This window comes from Geotrypetes seraphini, chromosome 5, assembly GCF_902459505.1.
Source record: "Geotrypetes seraphini chromosome 5, aGeoSer1.1, whole genome shotgun sequence".
NCBI classification, from domain to species: domain Eukaryota; kingdom Metazoa; phylum Chordata; class Amphibia; order Gymnophiona; family Dermophiidae; genus Geotrypetes; species Geotrypetes seraphini.
Genome location: NC_047088.1, coordinates 221,130,985 through 221,145,997, shown reverse-complemented (window position 1 = coordinate 221,145,997; position 15,013 = coordinate 221,130,985). Strand labels below are relative to the sequence as shown.

The 15,013-nt window shown below is 40.7% G+C and overlaps 1 protein-coding gene across 1 annotated transcript in view; it reads right to left on the bottom strand.

Moving 5' to 3' along the window:
- STAM2 (signal transducing adaptor molecule 2) overlaps positions 1-15,013 on the bottom strand; it is a 101,654-nt gene that overhangs the window by 7,382 nt on the left and 79,259 nt on the right. The window contains exon 13 of the mRNA XM_033945078.1: positions 1,851-2,032. Coding sequence (XP_033800969.1) covers positions 1,851-2,032 — 182 coding nt within the window. The remainder of the gene's footprint in view (positions 1-1,850; positions 2,033-15,013) is intronic.

Below are 15,013 nucleotides of genomic sequence, written 5' to 3'. Positions count from 1 at the left end.
AGAAGTAATAAATAACTCAGACAACTTCCAAAGAGTTTTGGTTGCTCTAAGAACAGAACCACTCATCTCCAATCTAAAAAATGTAGAACTGATTCTGATGTATGTTTGTGTGGCCCCAGATAAAGCTGGTGAGAAAGGAAGGAATTTTGGATAGTCCAAAGAACAACTCTATTTTTGTATGTAAAGAGGAAGTAGACCAGTCCTTGTATTAACCAATTCTATATTAGATGTTGAAGGGAAGCTAACCCAAGGATTCAAAGGGTTCTTACAAGAGACAAGAAAGATCTACATTAAGATCTCAGGTTAAAGAGGGAAACCACAGAAAAGGTTCAGTGTTCATGGGAACCCTTGTGAATTTTGATACTAAAGGATGCACAGCAATGGATTTTCAATCTATGAAATCATGTTCTGCTGCTATTGCTATAAGATGTATTTGCACTGAAAAAGGTTTTAACCCCGAGTTTGAAATATGAAGTAGATATGCCAGTAGATATGCCAGAACAATTTGTCAGGTTTAGCTCATGGGTATTGGTCCACCATGGAAATCTGTTCCATTTGCGCTGATAAGACTTTCTTTTGGATGGTTTTCTGGATGCTAATATGATATTCTTAATATCTTCTAAGATAGGAAAGCAATTTACTATCTAACTTTCAATATATAAATTGGGACGCATCAGATCTCTGTGTTGCAAGAGTTTGAGTAGGGTGATTCCTGATAGGTATTGGTGAGGAGATCATGAATGTTGGGAACCACAGCTGTCTAGGCCAACAGGGTGCAATAAAAATTAGCATGCGCAGAAACTCAAGGCCCTTCAGTCCAGCACAGAGCATCAGCGTCGGCTTCCGGAGCATCGGGACTGTAAGGGCGATGTCAGTCTGGGGCAGGGAGGAGTGGGTAGTAGAGGATAGGAGTACCTAAGAAGGTGGCCTCCTCTGTACTTTTGCCATGGTACACCCCCCTCTGAAGCAACTTCCTGCTTCCGCTTAGATAGACCACAGCAAAGGAATGGGAAGCCGCGGGCAGCAAGAGGAAGGAAATGGTGGTACATGGATGGCAGGAAGAGATGGGACACATGGATGGAGGGAAGGGAAAGATAGGGAACGGGAAGATAGGGAAGAGATGGGGCACATGGATGAAGGGAAGGGGAAGAGTTGGAAAGACAGAGGCAGAAAAATGAATATGAAAACTGAATATGAAAATCAGTGCCAAAGAAGGATGTAGTGCAAAAGGTGAAGGAGAGGGAAAAAACAGCAAATGCATAAGGAAGCCTTGGAAACAGAGTTAAGAGCGCAGATGGAACAAGATGACCAGAAAAATAAAAATCGCCAGATAACAAAGGTTGGAAAATGGTTTTTATTTTCAATTTAGTGATTGAAATATGTCAACTTTGAATATTTACATCTGTGGTTTTTATAGTTTTTGGACTGTTCAAGAAGAAATGCATTTCTTTCTATTTCTTTTGTAGTGTACTATGTGCAGAGTCTGGCATATTAGGGTTTTGTTTGTGTCAATAGTACTTTTAGTTTGAGGGTTTGTATTTAAAAAGGTGTGGTTTTTTCCCTGTTTTCTGCATGTGTGATTGAGGCCAGGTATTCTGGTGGGGATGACAAATTACACATACCCAACTTTCTAACCTTGGTTTATTTTCAAGTCAACCTTTTTGCCTCCTTTTTTGGGGGAAAAGGGTTACCTCAGTTTATATTCAGATCAGTTTATATTAGAGTATATATGGTAATACTAATTTATCTCAATTTTTAAGGAAACGGCAAAATTGACCCCCCCCCTCCAAAAAAAAAAAAAGACAGGATAAATATTTCTTAGCAGCTAAAATGGATTTAAGAACTAATACCTTAAATATGGAGGTTGAGTATTCTGACTGGCCACAGTTGAATTTATGGTTGGAGGCAAGGATCTCAAAGGGCCGATTTGGGAATCGGGTCCTATACTGTATCCTTGGGGAGGAGGGACCTGCTGAATTTGATGAACATGCTGTACCATGTAGCTCCCTCCTTGTGGCTGTCCCACATATACCTGTTTACACAAACAAAAAAATTAGTACAGTGGTTTATACTGAACCCTGGGGGTACTAGCTAAAGTATAACACGTTAATAAATTTATTTCATCTATTAGGTTAACCTTTAATTAAATGTCTAAGATAACAATTTGAAGGAATTTATCTACCTTCATAAAAAATAGACAAAGCTGACATTGTGCACAAATTTCTAAAATTACCTTTTAGAGCTTTAAATATCAAAAGGCTTACATTAAAGACAATGGGAGAAGGATCACAAACAAGAACATCCTTATTTTGTAGACCAACAGGAAAAAACAGAATCACAACCCCAACTTACTGTGGGGCTAGTCAATCTAAGGCAGCAATGTTTTAGAACTCTTCTTTCCCTAAGGACTATCTAAAACTGAATTTTAATGTGCAACTCACTTTCTTTTGCAACTTTAGTCTTTTTGAAAGTACTTCTTTTTAGCAATCCTTTAAAATATTATTTTACTTTGTGCCTGCCTTATATATCTACATATTTCCAAACAAAGTAAATATCTATATTTTTGTATATATTTTCTAGTCATAAGGGACTCTCAGTTTTCTTCTTCCACTGCTAACATCCTATCTGCCTTTTTGCCTAACTGGAATTTACACCTGTTGCTTCAAACCAAAAATAATACATATAAAAGAAATAAACCTTCAAACATATGTTGGAAATCAAGTCAGATTGTCTTCTGGTCATGTTTTCATGTCAGATCTCTTTACTCTCTGCTAGTAACTTAGGATGAAAACTTAGGGGTTACCCCAAAAACACATAATGTGACATTTCCAATTTTGAAGTAAAGTTAAATTTTGCCCAGCTTTCCAAATTAGCCTAGCAAATGAAAGTATTTGCTGTGAAGAGGTATAAAATTAGCACTGTAGCATAATAAACAAAGCACAAACTTTATTGTCTACTCTTAACAGCAATGCTAATAAATATTATTAGAATGAAAACTGTACTTCACACAGTAGGAGAAAGGAGGGGGTGTTTGTTTAGTTGTAATGGGCTTTGCAGAAAGAGGTGGGGGTTTGAGGATGGACTGTCCTTTCTGTCTGCTGTGGCTCATGACGAGAATTGTTCAGGGCTTCAAGTTACCTATGGCTTTAAAATCATTTAACAAACTGTTCAGACAAGGGGGAAAATGTGTGTGTGGGGGGGAGGGAAATTCTGTACAGATAAACTTTGGGAGTAAAGTGTTGCAGTCTTAAATAAAAAATTAACCAGATTCAGTTTGCAACCTCTAGAAACAGGGATACAGAGGAGGAGAGGATAGGGGGAGTCAGCATGCTTTTCTCTGTCTATTGCTCATAGTAACTGTAAAGGCACCTTTTAAGGTTTAAGCTGAGACAGTGAGCGGAGGGGGGGGGATTTTCATAGCTGGGCTCTCTCTATTTTAGAGTTATAATGAAGGAATGAATTAGATGGGCGCAGGAGGGGAGAAATCAGCATGCCATATGTTCATGGTGAACATAAAAACACACTTTTAAGGGCAAAGAAAAATAAAAGGACACCAACTGCACATGCTTAGTGGCTGCACATACTCCTCCAAGGCAGCAAGGAGTGCTCTCTAGTGATAAACATCACACGACTCATCCAAGATAGTAGTAGGTAGTGTAAAACAAATGTTATGTGTGCTGCCAACTTAGGAAAGGGGTATAGCCTGGGAAGAGTTATGACATTACTTCCTATGCCATCACCAAAAGGAGAAGGGTTTAGGCAGGAGTTATGAAATCATTTTCAGTGATATTATTTAAATGGTTGGGGTGGAGGACAGTGGGTGTGGCTTGGGCAGATCCTTGATTCTGACTGACTGACAACCCAATACGTGCAAATTAGGAGGAATCCACTACCTGTCGTGGGATTGCTAGCATGAAATGTTATTACTATTTGGGTTTCTGCTAGATGCTTGTGACCTGGATTGGCCACTGTTAGAAACAGGATACTAGACTAGATGGATATTCTTATGTTCTTACGTTTGACAAATGCTATGGAATTTAACTACTCGGGAAGAAAAAGCAAGAATGATGCTTGGCTATATAGGGAGAGGAATGGCAAGCAGGAAAAAGGAGATAATAATGCCTCAGTATAAATAACTGGTGACACCTCAGAGTCCTTTGTAGAACTCTGTAGACCACACCTTGAAGGGAAAAAAAAAAAAAAAAAGCTATAAACAGGATGGAGTAGATTCAAAAGGCATCCATTAAAATGGCAATTGTGTTCCTCATAAAGCACATGGCAGGAAAGGAAAGACAGTGATATTTAAGTACCTCCAAGGTATAACTGCACACGAGATCATCCTTTTTCAACTGAAAGGACATTTTGGAACAAGGAGTGTTCTGCCTCTACTTTCATGGAAGCAGATTGCCTGTAACAGTGAGAGTATTTTTTTAACCCAGGTTCCCAGAGTGCACTGCTATATCCCTGGTGGGCTGGAGCTTCCCTTTTGTTGCTCCTTCTGGTGTGTGTGTGTGTGTATGTGTGTAAAAGCAGACTCCATTGCTAGTTAACACATGGCTTAAAAGCATTGTTTCCCCATCAGGTTTACACATTAGTATCTGCTAGTCTAATTACAGCTTAGTGACAGAAGTTGAAACAGTATTACCCAGCACAGAAAGTCTGTACTAAACATTCCAAGCTTTCCCTATCCATAGGAGGGGCTGGTTGAATGTGGATTCTGTGAGAGAAGGAACCCTTAAGAACAACTGAACTGTAAGTGTATTTATTTCTTTGTTTCAAGCTTTATTGAGGAATCAGAGAGTCCAGCCTGGTAATATTATAGGCTACATGTTCAATGAGTTTAGCTGTCTGAGATCCTCTGGAATAAGCTTCAGTACAAGGAGGCATAGGAGTGAAAGGGGATACAGTCAAGAGCAACCTAAAGAAACATTTCTTTATGGAAAAGGAGGTGGATGCATGAAACAGCCCTCAAGCAGAGGTGGTGAAGACAAGGACTGTACTGAAATCAAGAAAGCATAGGACAAAAAGAAGATCTCTAAGGAAGAGGACAGGCTTTATGATTTGTATCTGCTATCGCTTTCTGTGTTTCTACGAGTGATATTATGTCCTAGATCCATGTCCATTTGGGTTGTTGTATCATAAGTTATTTGACCTGCCACTGATGTCTGTTGGGAATCTTATTACAGTCTGGTTTGGCATATCTATTATTTAAGAAGTAAAGCTTATGTATGTCCAATTGTGTGACTAACTGGCCAGTCTCTCACTCACATTCAATGAGCAAGATTAATGAGCAATGCATTTTCTAGCTGTTATTTGCATTTTTGAACAATAATCAAATACTTGGTGACTTCCAGTGTGAATACCATAGCTAGAAACCATAGAAGAAAAAGCCATACACATTTATTTATACCTGATAACTCTTATGGATAATTTTTTCTGAGTGAAAGATTAGTTTACCTTCTTCAGAGTTTGGCTACCTGTGATGGTATTCAAAGATTACAGTATTTAATATATGTAGTTCTAAACCCTTTCCCCAGGAATGCCCCTATAGCAGGTAAAAGTACATGCAAAATAGCACTATGCATGCCTAGAAATGTTTATTTTAAAAAATTCATTTATACAGTAATGTATTATTTTACCTGCAGAAATGTTTTTTTTTAATTGCCCTATATGTTATTAATCTGAAACTGCTTTATTGGCTATTGCCATAGAGTCTTAGCCCCCTCTTCTACGAAACCGTGCTAGCGGTTTTTAGCGCAGAGATAGCATAGAGAGCCACGCTGAATGGCCCACGCTGCTCCTGACGCTCACTGAGTTCCTATGAGCATCGGGAGCAGCACGGACCATTCTGCGCGGCTCCCCGCGCTAGAAACTGCTAGCGCAATTTTGTAGAAGAGGAGGATTATTTATAGTATTGCTATGGGCGACATTTGATGTTATAGTTATATGTATGTCAATTTTGTAAACCACTGAGTTTCTGGTGGTATAAAATTTTTTTAAATAAATGAGGCTGGGTTTAAATATACAGGCAACATACTGAGTACATGGTTTACCACTGGCGCTAACATCATCTTAATGGTGTTTAATCTGTCCCACCAGGTGAGCTGCAGAGGTGACCTTTAGTCGTGAGTGTAACGATCAGCTTCAAAAGATATTCTTTGTTGTAATCAACGGTCTTTGAAATTTTGTGTCCAAAATAGATACCCAGGTACTTTAGTTCCCGCCCAGTTTTTCTCATTATTGGCCATGAATCTGTTTGTGTTTAAACATTGTTTATTCATATTATAAACAAAAAAAAATATTGAACATACAAAAAAATTACCCTCATTACACCTAAGTTTTTAACAGACAGCACTGAGGGTATTTCTGAAGTTCTTTTAGACATAATGAAATCAAAGCACTACAACAAACTCTCAGTTCACTCACTTTCCTGGTATGATTTGCTCCCAGCACACTCTTACACCCCCATGGTTATCAATTATTCAGTGTTAATGTTAAATGACATACTGTGAGAGTGTGTCATCTCTCAATTTGGCAGCTGCTAAACTAGCTATTCTTTGTTAATGAGAGCACCAAAGTAAAATGCATATTTAACTTTTCCTGTTTTGTCTCCCACACCCTCCTCCATACATTCACACTTGTAGTTGCAATTTATAACTTTTCTGAGGATGAAAAACCTCCAGTCAAGTACCAAGAAGCCTACATTTTCTTAGCTCAGTAAGGGGGTGAGTCACCTGACCAGTTATCCAGAGGGATGTGAAGACTAAACTGAGGATTAAGATGGGCCTGGAGAAGATCTTCAGCTGGTTTCATACAACATAAGAACATAAGCAATGCCTCTGCTGGGTCAGACCTGAGGTCCATCTTGCCCAGCAGTCCGCTCACGCGGCGGCCCAACAGGTCCAGGACCTGAGCAGTAATCCTCTATTTATACCCTTCTATTCCCTTTTCCAGCAGGAAAATGTCCAATCCTCTCTTAAATCCCAGTACTGTATTCTGCCCTATAACGTCCTCTGAAAGCGCATTCCAAGTGTCCACCACACGTTGGGTAAAGAAGAACTTCCTGGCATTTGTATTGAATCTGTCCCCTTTCAACTTTTCCGAATGGCCTCTTGTTCTTTTATTTTTTGAAAGTTTGAAGAATCTGTCCCTCTACTCTCTCTATGCCCCTCATGATCTTATAAGTCTCTATCATATCCCCTCTAAGTCTCCTCTTCTCCAGGGAAAAGAGACCCAGTTTCTCCAATCTCTCAGCGTATGAAAGGTTTTCCATCCCTTTTATCAGACGTGTCGCTCTTCTCTGAACTCTGAACAAATGGTCTAGTAGCCAACAAGGGAAAAACTGAATTACTTCTGATTAACAGATGGGGAGAGAACTGCTCAAAGTATCAACTAACGTTGAATGCAAACACCATAAAGTCATCCACGGAGAGAGAAACCTAGGGGTATGACTGAACCCAAACTTAAAACTCAGTTAGCCTGAAAAAGGCCTTTCACCAGCATAGAGCGTTGTCTTCCTGAGTCTCTGAACTGTATGTGTGATGTCGGTCTGGGGCAGGGAGAGCAGGTAGTGAAGGACAAATGTGCCTAAGCCACTGTTCTTTTGTCATAGTTCCCCCCCCCTCTTTGAAGCAACTTCCTGTTCCGCTTGGGCAGACCACAGCAAAGGAACGATGCAGAGGAGGCCACAGGCAGCGCAAGAGAATTGCTCCCGTGCTGGCGACCTCCTTGTAGTTTTCATAGTGAGGGGTGCTTCAGAACTGGATGGAATTGGGGGTGGGGAGGGAGGGAGGGAGAAAAAAGGGAGAGCAGAAGAAGGGAGGGGCAGAAGAGAGAAGGAGATGGTGGCACATGGATGGAGGGAAGTGGGATAGAGGGAAGAGATGGTTTACATGGATGGAGGGGAAGAGATGGAAAGATAGATTTGAGATGGAATCAGAATAATGGAAGAAAACAGAAAATGAAAATCAGTGCCAAAGATGGATGTAGTGCAAGAGGTGAAGGAGAGGAAAGAAACAGCAAATGCATAAGGTGGCCTTGGAAATAGAGTTAAGAGCAAAGAGGGAGCAATATGATCAGAAAAATAAAATCACCAGATAACAAAAAGGTAGGAAAAATGCTTTTATTTTCAATTTAGTGATCAAAATAGTTAATTTTGAAAATGTACATCTTATTTATTTATTTGTAGTATTTATATACCACTCATAGTCTAAGTGGTTTACATTCAGGTATTCAAGTATTTTCCCTCTCTGTCCTCATGGGCTCACACTCTATCTAATGTACCTGGGGCAATGACTTGCCCAAGGTCACAAGGAGCAGCATGGGATTTAAACCCACCACCTCAGGGTGCTGAGGCTGTAGCTCTAACCACTGTGCCACACATTCCCCATCTGTTTTTATAATTTGAACTGTTCAAGAAGAAATGCATTTATTAGAGTTTCGTTTCTGTACAATAGTACTTTTAATTTGTGGGTTTCTATCTGAAAAGGATTTTTCTGTTTTCTGCATGTGTGACTGAGGCCAGGTGTTCTGTTGGGGATAGAACTTCAGAAACTTTGGCTGGTGTCGTGGCCCCAAGTAGGAAGATATTTGTCAGCTCTCCTTTAGCTTTTTTGGACTCGAAACAGCCCCAACTGGAAGATTAGTGATTACTTAAGACATTACTTATGATACTCACATACCCAAATTTCTAATCTTGGTTTACATTAGTCAACCTTTTTCCTCCATTTTTTGGGGGAAAAGGTTACCTTGGTTTATATTTGGATCAGTTTATATTCAAGTATATACGGTAATGTGTTGTAATCAACATATTTTTTGTTTTATTTATTATGTTTATATTTGATGTCTGCAATATATATGTATTTATTTATAGATTCCTGAAGGTGGCACCATTGTTATGGCGAAACACTGGCTGTGTTGGGTCAGTATTTTTTTTAGCATTTGATTAAAGATCCCAGTGGACGGGGAGTGGCCAAGATGGCAGCGTGTGGTGAGCGCTAGTCAGGAACATTACTTCGATCTCTAGCTTCTGCTAGATTTTCCTGCTGTGGTGCCTCATATGAAGCGCAAAGGGGCAGTCCGTATGGGACCCTCACCAACGGACACATCGACACATTTGCGCCAAACGATTCTCGACTTTGCTCCCAGGACTCCTACAAATGCTGGAGGGCAAGGCTTGCTTGTGTTGGCGCCTGGGGACATGGCTGCCGTGCTGGAGCTGGATGTTTCCCTATCACCTCCAGATCCCTTCATCCCTCCTTGTCCCGTGGGTGAGACGCCTGGGCTGCAGAGAAAGCCCGATACCGATGTGGTTGCGGGGGTGCCCTTTGTGGAGGGGAGTTGGGCGGAGAAAGCCCTGTGGAGAAGGTGCAATCGATGAGAGCTACAGGTAGTGTGGCAACCTCGCCGGAGGTAACTTTATTGGACATCTGGAAAATGCTCCAAAGAATGGAAGAGACAATTCAGAAGTCTGCTCAAGAAACTACTGACTTGTTAAGGAAAGTAGACACTTTAGCTAAGATTGTAAAAGATTCTAAATCAGAGAATGAGGTTAAATTTATCGCAGTAAATGAAGATATAACTACTTTGAAATCAGAAGGATATATCGATTAAGGACAAAATCATAATACACAGGAAAATAGAACAATTAGAAAATTTCAATAGGCAACTTAATTTGCACTTATTAAATTTCTCAAGGTCATTGGAATTTTCTACAAAAATTCTGCTGAATTGTTTAGAAAATATTTAATATAAAATCTTGGCTATGCTCCCGACGCTATACCTCCTTTAAACGAGATTTATTATTTGCCTGTGGTTACAAAAAAAGACAGGGAATGATCCAGCAGTAACAGAGAATCAAATACAAGTGCCAACTACAATGGACTTGGGAAATATTTCAGAGATTTGGGAATCAACAGTGTCAACAATTGAACAAAGAGCCACTTTGCTTGTTTCCTTTGTTTTTCAGCAAGATTTAAATTCTCTTTTGAAGATGTATTTCCGTAAATCACAGATTCCCTTTCTTGGGCAGCGCTTATGGATATTCCCTGATGTGAACAAGGAAACCCAGGAGAGAAGGAAACTTTTCTTAGTAATGAGGCAAGAGACAAAAGAGATTGAGGTTACCTTTCAACAAATGTATCTATGCAAGTGCCTCATTAAATATGCAGGGACAAAGTACACCTTTTTTGTTCCTGACCATCCGTGGACTTTTCTAGACTTAAAGAAGATCTCAAGAGGATAAAGGGATGTAATTATAGATGTAAGAGTTACCGATTAAGCCTTTTAGTTTCTTTTTTCTGTTTCTTCATTAATTTAAGGGCTCCTTTTACTAAGGTGCGCTAACGGTTTTAGCACGCGCTACAATACCGCATGCGCTAAACGCTAACGCCTCCATAGAGCTTGTGTTAGTATTTTTCGTTTAGCGTGTGGTTTGCGCGCGCTAAAAATGTTAGCGCACCTTACTTAGTAAAAGGAGCCCTAAGTCCCATGTAGTATGACCTCTCCCACATAAGATTGTTGAGGTCTAAGAAGAGAATAATTTGTTTCCTACAACACTTAGTTAATTCTGAGTTTGTAAAATTTTTCTTTTTGTTTTTTCTGCTCAAGTTGTATGACTTGGATATTATTTCAAATTACAATAAACAAAGAATTAAAAAAAAAAAAAACCCTTTAGAAAACATCTCTCTAGCTCTACTTTTTCTCCATTTCTTTTGACAAATTAAATTATTACATGGAGAGAGAAGGAAGGCTATTTATTTGAGGAAGGGGAAGCAGGGTTGGTTTGGGAGAGTGCTGACTGCATGACTGGTGAAAGTTGGAGAGAACAGGCTGCCTTGTGTCTTCACCAGCTTATTCCCAATCATGCAATCATCCTTTACAACAGGTCCCTCCTCGAGGGCCACAATCCAGTTGGGTTTTCAGGATTTCTCCAATGAATATGCATGAGATCTATTAGCATACAATGAAAGCAGTTCATACAAATAGATCTCATGCATATTCATTATGGAAATCCTGAAAACCTGACTGGATTGCGGCGCTTGAGGAGGGACTTTGACACCCTTGCTTTACAAGTTCAGCATGAAGAGGGTGTGAGTGTGTTGGCAGGCAGGGTGCAGAGAAGAGCATAGGGTGAAAAACTGAGTGGTATAATTTATTGAAAGTACTGGATTATACTGAAATTCTGGATAATTAACAAAATATTATTGAAATTTTGAAAAATAAACTTGAAGAATTTGTTCATTTTATGTGCAGAATTTTGAATTTTTTTGCACAGAAGTTGAATTGTTTTACACAGAAATTCACCAGGAGTATTATATACTTTATTTAAATTTCTTTGCTGAGAGTCCAAAAACATTTGAAGGACAATTCTATATCTGAGCACCCAAATTTATGTGCCTCCTGAATGTGTTATGTTACAGAATACTAGCACTTATGTGTACCTTAGGTCTCACAAATGTTCCAGCAGAGTGCCTTTGCTATGCCTGAAAGGCTTCACTTAATACAAGACTCCAGAGAGTTTGCAAGACACTGCTCTAGAGAGCAGTGTTCTCCCCAGAAATTTTTTTCAGCCGGGTGGCATGAAAAAGTCGCCGGGTGGGGCGGGATGGGGAAATTTGGTGGTTAGAATAGGGTCATTAAATCCAGTGACGTACCTAGTATATATGACATCCAGTGCTAATCATTTTTAACAACCCTCTCCTCTATATAAAAAAGTTATTTTTTAGTAATAATCCATGAGTCACACAACAAGGGTACACCTAGGACAAGGCAGGATCTTAAACACTGCAGTGAGCACTAGAACACCAACACACACACTGTAAAACTAAACAAACCAGATCCTGCACAATCAATTGATCCTGTACAGTCGATGCCAACAGAAAACCATGTCCTTTTCATACACACAGAACACAGATACACCCTTGCCCAATATGGAATAATCACAAACTAAAAATAAAAATATGTAGACAAAAATTAAACTGAACCACCAAGAAACCAGAATCTGCCACCACAGAAACAGTGACACTTGTCCCCTAATACTGTGCAAAATATAAAGACAGTAAATGTAAATTTGAAAAAACTGATACATAACAATCACCGCTTTACAAATTAACACATAAAAATAAAACATAAATTGAAGATAAGAATATACCATTTTATTGGGCTAATCAATTTTTCAATTAACTTTCAGAGGCCACAGCCTCCTTCTTCAGGTCAATATAGTATACTGCTGTTACATTATACTGTCCTGACCTGAGAAAGGGGGTTTTGGTCTCTAAAAGTTAGTAAAAAATGTATTAAAATAAGTCCAGTAAAAAGATTACCTTATTTTCTGTTTCTAAAAGTTTTATCAATACAACTACAATATTATTTTATTCTAAAGCAACAAAAAATCTTTTTTCTATCTTTTGTCGTTTCTGCTTTAATCATTTTGTCTTCACTCTCTTCTTTCTAGCCAGCATCTGTCCTCTCTCTGTCTTCCATGCAGCATCAGCCCTTTCCATTCACTGTCTGCCCTTTCCCTGTTCCATATGGTATCTTCCCTCTTTCTATGTTCCTTCCATAAACTGTCTATCCTGTGCCCCGTCTCTCCTTTGTACATAATTGATTTCAGCTCTGCCAGCTCTCCATTTTTCTCTCTCTGTCACCACCTCCTCTTCTCCTTTCTTTCCTTCCCACCCCACGGGCTGGCATCTGTCTCCTTCCCTTCCCTGATTCCCTGGCATCTCTCTCCTTTTCTTCCATCTCTCCCTCCCCCTCCATGCCCTGGCATCTCCTTTCATTCCTTCCTTTCCCACCCTCCCCTATCTTCCTTCTCCCTCCAGTTGTGTGCAGCAGTTCTCTCCACCCTCTGCTCCCTTTCCTCCTTCTGTCACCCCATCCCCGGTCATGAACTTCTTCGGGCAGCAGCATTCACAATTTGCTGTTTTTGCCGGCTTCGGGCCTTCTCTGTTGGATTCTACCTTCATGGAAACAGGAATTAGGCAGGACTTGGCAGAGAGGAAGGCCTGAAGCTGGCAACAGCAGCAAATTGTAAACACTGCCCAAAGAAGTTAATGACGCTAGGCCTTGGAGCAACCAGAGCAGCCCACTTCTCCCCCCCCCACCCCGCTGACCCTCCTATCTCTCCCTTCCATACGAATCCCACCGTGAGATGACCGACAAACCTCCCTCCAGGAGCATTGGCAGCTGCAGCAATCTAAACAGTTATAGCTATAATACCAAGAAAATTGCTTCATTAATAAACAATAATAGCAAATTTTAAGAAAAAGGGAGCTTTGTAATCAGTGATTTTGAGGGACCCCAGGAAGGGCTTTCAAATTTTTTTAAAAAATTATTTTCTCATCAAGTACAATCAAATTCATGGGGAAAACTTCAATTCAATTTTTCCAACTTTAGATTTTTCTGAACAGCCTATGAAAGCAGACATGGAAGATTGGCTCAGCCTTCTGGACAGGACAATGTGATGGTGACACTTCTCACTCACCGTTTGTCCTTTTGTGGGAGGAAGGCCCAGCTGTGAAAAGGAGAAGCAGGAAAAAGGGAGTGGGGGGCTCTGAAAATGACAATGAAGAAAAAGCAAATTCTGTAGTGACAGTAAAGGAGAAGTAAAAGATTGCTCAGTTTGGCTCTTCTGAGCTGCCCCCCCAAAAAATAAACCCAACTGAAATAACTACCAAGAAAACAGCAGTATTAACAAGGGGGCTTGCAATAATTTCCATTAAGATGGCAATTCGTTAGTGCACTTTTTAAACGAATTATTTATAGCAGTACAACCACTCTGCTCACACTTTTATTTTGAAATTCAGCTGGTTATAAGTAATAAAAAACCCATATACACCCCCAACAACCTCACGGGGCCTGATACCTTCTCACTCTGGCCACTTTCTACCCCCATTCTTGCGCTTCCCGTGCACCTGCGTTGTAGAAGTGATTGAGCACGCGGTCTCACCAAAGTCCAGTTTGTTGAAGTGCAGCGGCTCCAGGGCGGCTGTCACACTCTCGCACGCCTCCCGCAGGCACTGCAGCACTATCGCTGGGCTCGCCTCATTGATTACATAAGGCCACCATCATCCTCCTGCTGCTACTGCCTGCGCCAGTAAAGTGCTGGCTGTGGTAACCACAGCCGATGGCCCCTCACTGCACCACTTCAAAAAACTAAGGAGCGATGTAGAGAAGTGCTGCCGGGTCCTGCCTTCGCGGAAACAGAAAGTAGGCAGGACCCAGCAGCAAGAGCAACAAATTGTAAATTTCCCGCCTTAGCCCGTAGCGAACTCATGCTCCAGGGCTCTGACGTGTGTGCCGGTTTCCCTTCTCTTCCCCCCCTCCCCGCACCGGACATAACTTCCGGTTTCGGAGGGAAGAGAAGGGAAGCCGGCACACACGTCAGAGCCCTGGAGCATGAGTTCGCTACGGGCTAAGGCGGGAAACTTACAATTTGTTGCTCTTGCTGCTGGGTCCTGCCTACTTTCTGTTTCCGCGAAGGCAGGACCCGGCAGCATTTCCCCCAATAGAGCCCCGGAGCATAAACTCGCTACGGGCTGAAATCTCCAAGCCGTTTTTTTTTTTTAATGTTCAGCAGCGGCGGCGGCAGCAGATGATAGCCGGGCGCTTGTCTAAATTAGCTGGGCGGACCGCCCAGCTAAAAGGCCCTAGGGAGAACACTGGAGAGGAAATACCAAGAACACTGTACTGTCATTTAATGAACACTGAAGAGAAGCTTGATTTATTTATTTTCTGAAAACCTTCACCCCCCTCCCTTTTTATCAAGCTGTGCTGCTGATCAGCATAAGCTAAATGCCAAGCCGCCCATAGGAATAGGTAGCTAGGCAGCACAGCTTTATAAAAGATGGGGTTAATTTGATTACTCGACAATATAGGGTCTAAGATACAAGAAGGAAAAGAAGCATTAAATTGCAGGTCCCAATAGCAATCCTTGAACATTCTTCAGTATTTGAGCATCTCTGAGATATCCCTTCCTCACACAGAAATTAAAGTGTCCATTTCATGTTTG